The sequence below is a fragment of the Staurois parvus genome, unplaced genomic scaffold (genome assembly GCF_062004578.1).
Source record: "Staurois parvus isolate SC_StPar_1 unplaced genomic scaffold, SC_StPar_1.0 ptg000206l, whole genome shotgun sequence".
NCBI lineage: Eukaryota > Metazoa > Chordata > Amphibia > Anura > Ranidae > Staurois > Staurois parvus.
Genome location: NW_028318002.1, coordinates 230804 through 238477, shown reverse-complemented (window position 1 = coordinate 238477; position 7674 = coordinate 230804). Strand labels below are relative to the sequence as shown.

Below are 7674 nucleotides of genomic sequence, written 5' to 3'. Positions count from 1 at the left end.
TTAATTACAACTTTTATTCTGTTGGGATATGTCTCTACAAACTTTGCACATCAAGACTTTGCGATGTTTACCCACTTTTCTATGCAGAACTGCTCAAGTTCCGTTAAATTTGATGGTGACCATTTGAGTACTGCAGTCTTCAAGTCATTCCACAGATTTTCAATGGTGTTTAAAGGATAGGTTCACCTTTGGAACATGTTACAGGTTCCACCAGTTTTTAGGGTGGAACATGTAACATGCTCCTATAGCTGCCACCCCCCTCCCTCTGACAGATTGTACGGGGAGAAGTTTCCCTGTACTGTCAGATTTGAAACCAGCACAGCCGTGCAGGGCTCTGCCCACATGGCCGCATCACTCAGTGTTCTGTGAATGAGTGCCTGTGAATTAGTGGCTGTCGGCTTGTAGTTTTCAGTGAACTACCTCAGCACTGTAGAGCGCCGTGGTAGTTCATTGAAGCTTCCTGACAGTATATCTGCTTGCTTGTACAACCCGTAAGGAAAGCAGATATTCTGACAGGTCTGCAGGAGGCCTGCATGGCATCAGTGATCTACTGATTGCTGGTGTGATGCTTTCCAGGCTCCTTTGGACAACAATAATAAATACACATTTTTTTTACCTGCAAAAAAAATGTGCATTTATTATTTTTGGCCAAAAGGTGACCTTATCCTTTAAGTCTGGGCTCTGACTAGGCCATGCAAGGACATTCACCTTTTTCTCCTTCAACCACTGTGGTCATTTCTGTGCTCTGGGTCATTGTCATGTTGGAAGGTAAACCTTCTTCCCATTGACAACTTTCTGGCAGAGAGCAGCAGATTCTCATCAAGAATTTTATGGTGTTTTGTCCCATCCATTTTTCTTTCTATCCTGACCTGATCCTAATTGTCCCAGTCCCTCCTGCAGAGTAACACCACCATAACCGGGTATTACCACCTCCATGCTTTACTGTAAGAATATTGTTTACTGTTGAGGCCAAATAATTCAATTTGAGTCTCATCTTACCAGAACACCTTTTTCCATGTGGCCTCAGAATCTTCAAGGTGAGTTTTGGCAAAGCTCAGTTGTGACTGTATGTGGCCTTTCTTGAGGAGTGGCTTTTTCCTTGCAACCCATTATACAAGCTACATTTGTGGAGAATTTGTGATATTGTTGCCACCCCCAAAAAACTTTTAGACCCAATAAACTCATGTAGTGTGTCTAAAACATTATGTAGTCTAGATTTTGAATATTGTGAACATCTGGGAAAAATACATTATCCATACATTAAAGTCATTAAAAGTTAAATTTCATATTTCTCAAGATTCCTATTGATACAGTTATTCTGAAATTATATTGGGGTTCAGTTTGAAGGGGTCTATCATAATCACTAAATGTTTTTCAGGAAGTAAAGCTTTTAAAAGAAATTGTCCATTGTAACACATCTAAAATATGCAATGTCAGAATATGGCATTGCTGAAGCAGTTTGTGAAAAACATACAGTACTGCTCTGTAACACCACACACAGCTTAAGGTGATACTAAACACACACTGTTTCATTTATATAGTCCTTACTATTTCTGTATATGGAGGATAGCACTGTGATTATTTTAATAAAAATAATATCCAAGTAACTTTTTCCTAATCCATATACAGCTGTCACGTGACCGAGCTCTTTCCCAGCTTGCCTGCAGGAAAACAAGGAGGAGGAGCTTCTGGTCCTCTGCTGCTGGTCACTGTGTCTTATAATAAAAAGGAAGTGAAGCCTCCTTCAATCCACATGCAATAGCCCACACCCATTGTGTTTAGCTGGTTGGTGGGCATGCAGGAGGAGGGAATGGGCTATCATTTACCAGAGTGTATACGCCCACATGTGTGACTCAGACACATGGGCTGCTCAGATGTGATAGGGAGGAAATGCTTGGGGTAGAATATATACTGAAAACTGAGCATATACAGTAGCTGCCAACATTACTCTGCAAAATCCACAACTGCAGTGGGGACATGGACAGAAGGGGGAGACAGAGAACATAAGGATCAACCAGTTTTTTTACAGAATACAGAAAATAGTGATCGAGTGCATATGAACAGCATTTATTGATAGTTTTTTTAGGATGTGGGTTTAGTGACACTTTAAAGACATCTTCCAAACATTTAATTTAACCACTTGCCCTCCAGAGGATTTAGTCCCTTCCTGACCAGGCAATTTTTTGCGATACGGCGCTGAGTTATTTTATCTGACAATTGCACAGTCATGCAACTCTGCACCCAAATTAAATTGACATCCTTTTTTTCCCCACATCCTTGCTGAAGGATGCTTGTGTACAGGCAGGGAGCGGGAGCTGGCCATCTTTATTATTGATTGGACCCTGGTTAGCCATTTTCTTGGGCCCCCCACATTACAATTTTGCTCTCCACCTGCTCTGAGACATACAATAAATAGCAGCCAGGCTCAAAATCAGTTTACTGCAGCAGATCAGGCAGAGATTACAATTGGTTGCCAGAGATTACAGCATATCAATACCACTCATTGATTGGTTGCTAGAGTTTACAGCACACATTATGGCTCACTAGTTGCTAGGGGTTCCAGCACATTTCTGCTTCCTGGTGGTTGCTAGAGGTTACTGCACAACTTTACCACTCACTGATTGGTTACTGTTCATCTTTACCACTTACTTATTGGTTGCTGGAGGTTAACGTGGCGCTTTCTCTATGGAGGGGCCCCTGGACTGAATGTGGCAGTCTCTCTATGGAGGGGCCCCTGGACTGGAGATTGCAGTCTCTCCATAAAGGGGCCTCTGGGCTGAAGGTTGCAATCTTTCAATGGAGGGGCCCCTGGACTGGAGGTAGTAGTCTAACTATGGAAGGACCCCTGGACTGGAGGTGGCAGTCTCTCTTATGAAGGGGCCCCTGGACTAGAGGTTTCAATCTCTCAATGGAGGGGCCCCTGGACTGGAGGTAGCAGTCTCCCTATTCAGGGGCCCCTGGACTGGAGGTAGCAGTCTCCCTTTTGAGGGGGCCCCTGGACTGGAGGTAGCAGTCTCCCTTTTGAGGGGGCCCCTGGACTGGGGGTTGCAATCTCCATATGAAGGGGCCCCTGGATTAATGGTGACAATCTCTCTATGGAGAGGCCTCTAGAATGGAGAAGGCAATCTCTCTATGGAGGCTCTTCACTCCTGGAGACCACTATCACCAGTCCAGGGGCCCCTCTATAGAGAAACGGATACCTCCAGTTCAGGGGCCCCTCAAAAGGGAGACTGCTAGCTCCAGTTCAGGGGCTTGGGGGCCCTCCATAGAGGGACTGCTAACTCCAGTACAGGGGCCCCTGTTTTTAAAGGGTGACATTAGAATGGAAGCCAATGGGATAGTAAATCAGCAGTGAGTGACATTAGTGCAGGAACACGCCCCCCCCTGGGGGTTAAAGTCCCACCTGTGTGTGCTCTGCATGTGATCTTACATGACCTACCTTGAGCACGGTCGGGCCACCCTTCCTCCTCCACAGCAGGCAGTTGCCAGTCAGATCTGTCAGTGCAGCACAGGGCGGCATGGACGCTTTCCGTGTGGTGAAAGGGATGGACCTGTTACAGTGTGGCTGGAGGGGGGGGTGGCAGCCCCAGACTCCCAGCAGGTGCCAGTCAGACCTGTCAATGTGGCACAGGACGGCCCTGGAGCTGGACAGACAGTGAAAGGAGTGGGGAGCACACGTGATGTTGTGTTGCCGTGACGACCACCCACCTTAGCGGTGGATCTGTCAGGTGGTTGGGGTAGCAGCGCTGCTGGGGCCGTTCGCAAACCGCGGTACGCCATTTAGTGACTGCTGTTATAGCATTTAAGAAAGTCAGTATATATACTGGAATTTTTTTTTCTTTACTAGTAATGGTGGCGATCAAAAGGGTAAACTGTGTGCCGTTTTACTATGAGGCTGTGTTTCACTGTAAGCACACTGCTTTGTATGGCTTGTATGTTTATACACAGGTCTTTTCCCCATCGGAGATACTTGGAGATCACCAGGTGCCGGCGAGAAATCATCAGCTGGGACCCGGTGATTGACAGCCAAGGCTGCGAATGGTGGCGTGGGTAGGGCGCGCACGCCCTCCTACCCGGAATTGCAAAACCATATATATATATATATATATATATATATATATACACGTGATTTTGTGCACCAGTGCTGCCCTGTAGCAGTATTTCTGCTATAGAGCAGCATGGAAGCAGTTAAAGTACTGGTGTTTTTTCCATGTCACTCTCCAAGCCTCATTAAAAGGATCCTCTCCCCACTTTATTGGCATGGCTCCCCCCAGCTCCTTATGCATTTTTTGACAATATCTTGACTTTTGGCCTTGAACCTGAGCAAAATTTAATACCAAAATTTGCCCCCACATAGTCTCCTCAAAGGGAGGCTACGGCGTTCAAGCAGTATTAAATCCAAACCAAATATGTAATATATTGCACTTTACCAATCATTCAATGTGGTGGCTGCATTTGTTTTCTTTTAGACTTTTTCTTCTCTGTTTTCACATGGTGATCTGACCAGTAACACACCTCCTGTATTAAGAGTGCCCCCACCCTGGATGAGTGAGCACATGGGGCACCTTTGGACAGCAGCATTGTCAGTCAGGGTAAGGGGAGTGTAAGATGTAGTAGAAAATTAAAAACAAACAAATTGAAGCCAAACTCCAGCTAATACCTTATAAGCAGTTACAGCTCTGGCGGTGTTAAATGGTTTGACTCTTTGTAACTGCAAGAGAGCTTGTTCTGTTGAAACCAGATGAAAATAAAGAAAGCAAGTCTAAAAAAGGAAACAAATGCAGCCATCACATCTAACAATTGGTAAGCTGCAATATAATAAATGTTTACGTTTGGGTTTAATACTGCTTTCAGGATTCATTGAATGCACGGCAGATTTAACCATGTCTACTTATAAACTACACATGCAATTTGCGCCCTGTTCCTGAATCTAATATTTTATGCCTCCACTAAAATGTCCTAATTTATGCCCCTTTTGAAGTAATATGCAATGCTGATGATCATTATAAATGAAATAAAAAACACATTTAACCCTGTGCAAACATAATATAATAGCTTTTATTCTTTAAAAAGTTCACTCATATACAAATAGTTAAAATCAGTTCACTATAAACCGGAATACAATTTTTCAACCAAAAAAAACAAACAAAACTGAATAACATATTTGGTCAAACATTTTCTTGGTGTTTTGTAAAACAAGTGTTCCTTAAATATAGAATATATTATTTAATTACAGTAACATATTTTGCATTTTTTTCTGTACAATGGATCTGCTCAGTAGTATAACAATTGTATACATTCCAATACTTTGGATATTTGGTGAATTATATCAGAAAAGATGGTAAAACTTTGACCCAATTTGACCATTCGCTGACAGTGTGGTAGAAATCCCTTATTATATGTATGCCATATTTAAAACAGAAATTTGATAAAAAAAAAAAAAATAAGGTAAGAATTCAAGCAATATTTCATTAAATATGGTCCCTACAAAGGAAAAAAATCATGGGGATGTCTATTGGCCTGACAACATGAAAAACACAATTGCAATTTTCTGTTCCCTTTGTGTGGTCTGCTGCTAAGCAGAACTGCCATACTTGTGTGTGAAGTATTCTTTGACAGGCTGACATATATTGAGGATATGTAAATGAAAATGAATGTCAATGATGAAAAAATGATGGAAACTCCTCATAATACCTGCTTTCATTGAGTGAAAAACTGAATGAATGTGGTTGGTGTTTGAATGAAATTGAACATTTTTGCAAGGACTTTAAAATCATTAGCGGATTTATCAAAGTTAATTTACTGTGACTGCTGAGAGTACCTTATTCCTTGCATTTACACAGGATATTCCTGATAAAACGGAGTAGTCAGATACAAAGTGGAATACTCATTAGCGAAAGGTAGTAAAAGGGCCACTTAAGTCAGGGTCTGTATAGCTAGATGCAGCCACTCGTGTTAATACACATGCACTTAGTTAAATGGTGAGAGGTATAGAATAAGGCATCATGAACTTTTTTTTTTTTTTGCTCTCAAAGGGATCCTGTACTGTCGAAAGTTGTGTTTACAGCACACTGTAAAAAATAAGTTACTAACACAGCACAAAATGCATATGTATAATCAGTTAGTTCCTGTGCTGAAGCACAAACCTGAACCTTAAACAACATTGAAAAACCGTAATAAGCCTGAGTTCTACTGCAAGGTTTCAAACAATATATTACACTACAATTATTGTTCTGAACAACTTATAAACTGTTTGATTTAAATTTATTAAAATGTGATTCCTATATGAAATCTGTGAATGAATCCAATACATTTTTAGTTTAGTAGGGTTTTTTTTGTTTCTGGAGTGTGTGAAACCCCTATATTCTCAGGCTTTCATTACATTTCTATTAGTAGAACTGTTGCATACTTATTTTTATTACATAAGCTAGTTACAGTGCTATATTACAGTTAAACAGAACTTTATGTTGCTACACCGAAATGAATAGAGGGCTATTAAAAAGGGTACCCATCATGACAACTGTTACCCGTTATAGCTCAGCCTCACATGTAGGGCTAGAAGATGCCATAGCCTGGCTCAAGGGAGCAGTGCTAGTTCTGGGGCAGAGTAACGCCATGTAGAGTTACATTTCCACCCTGTAATTGGAGCAGCTTCTGGGAGTCAGGCAACTATAGCCTCAAGTGCTGGATGGGAGCCTTGGCTGTGTCAGGGAACAAATGTTATGACAGGTTACCTTTAAACAAATGTTTCCACAGTTAAAATAACAGGTGATAGCGCTTCATAAATGCATAACATAAAATGTCACAGCTTCTCAGTGAATATCGGAAAAGTGAAGTATGAATTTGCAGATTAGCTGATCATGTGGTTTCAAACATCAGCTTATAGCACTTTTTTGGCAAGAGTGACAATGTTGTATGTGAACTATATATGCTGACCACAAAGCACTTTGAGTAGGAAGTGCCTCTGTTTCCCATGATGACAAAAACCATGCTGCAACAACAGGCTAGTTGCTTTTTTTTTTTTTACCATGAATGCCTGTTATAGCTTCCCTGTCATGAGTATTTCAGCACCCTCAAGACCTCTTCATTTCATGTTGATGACACACATATGACTAACAAACAAATCCTGACTTTTCAGTAGCATCTGGTTTAAATCCTGCATGGGCAAATCTATGTAATTTTATCCCCAAGCCACAGTAAAGATGTCCAGTTATTGCACCTTTATGTACAGAAAAAAAGCTACAAACAAATATTTCAGTATTTTTTTTTCTTTTATACTTTTCACCCGCATTTGTCTAATAGGTGTAAAAGCTTGTCTTTTTTTTGGGCTTTCAGACATACAGGATTCTTCAGTTTGAACTGCTATGATGGGACACATTATTTAGAAATATTGTTGTCCGAGTGTTGTGGGTATCTTTTCCTCCTGCAGAAGGAAAAACAAATTTAGCATTTTCAATAATACCACATTCTGAACATTTGCATAACCAATGGCATTTATTAAAATTGGACTAGTGTAGGAAGCGTGAGACAAAGGACACATAGGGGTTTATTTACTAAAGCTGGAGAGTCCAAAATCAGACTCCCTTCTGCCTAGAAACCAATCAGCTTCTAACCTCAGCTTGTTCAATGAAGCTTTGGCAATGAAACCTGGAAGCTGATTGGTTTCTATGCAGA

The 7674-nt window shown here is 41.3% G+C and overlaps 1 protein-coding gene across 3 annotated transcripts in view; it reads right to left on the bottom strand.

Moving 5' to 3' along the window:
* Positions 1 to 5036: 5036 nt before the first annotated feature.
* LOC149461289 (sarcoplasmic/endoplasmic reticulum calcium ATPase 3) overlaps positions 5037 to 7674 on the bottom strand; it is a 232616-nt gene continuing 229978 nt past the window's right edge. For all 3 annotated transcript variants that reach the window (XM_089678488.1, XM_089678489.1, XM_089678490.1), the window contains one exon: positions 5037 to 7423. In XM_089678488.1, coding sequence (XP_089534614.1) covers positions 7378 to 7423 — 46 coding nt within the window. In that variant the 3' untranslated portion in view covers positions 5037 to 7377. The remainder of the gene's footprint in view (positions 7424 to 7674) is intronic.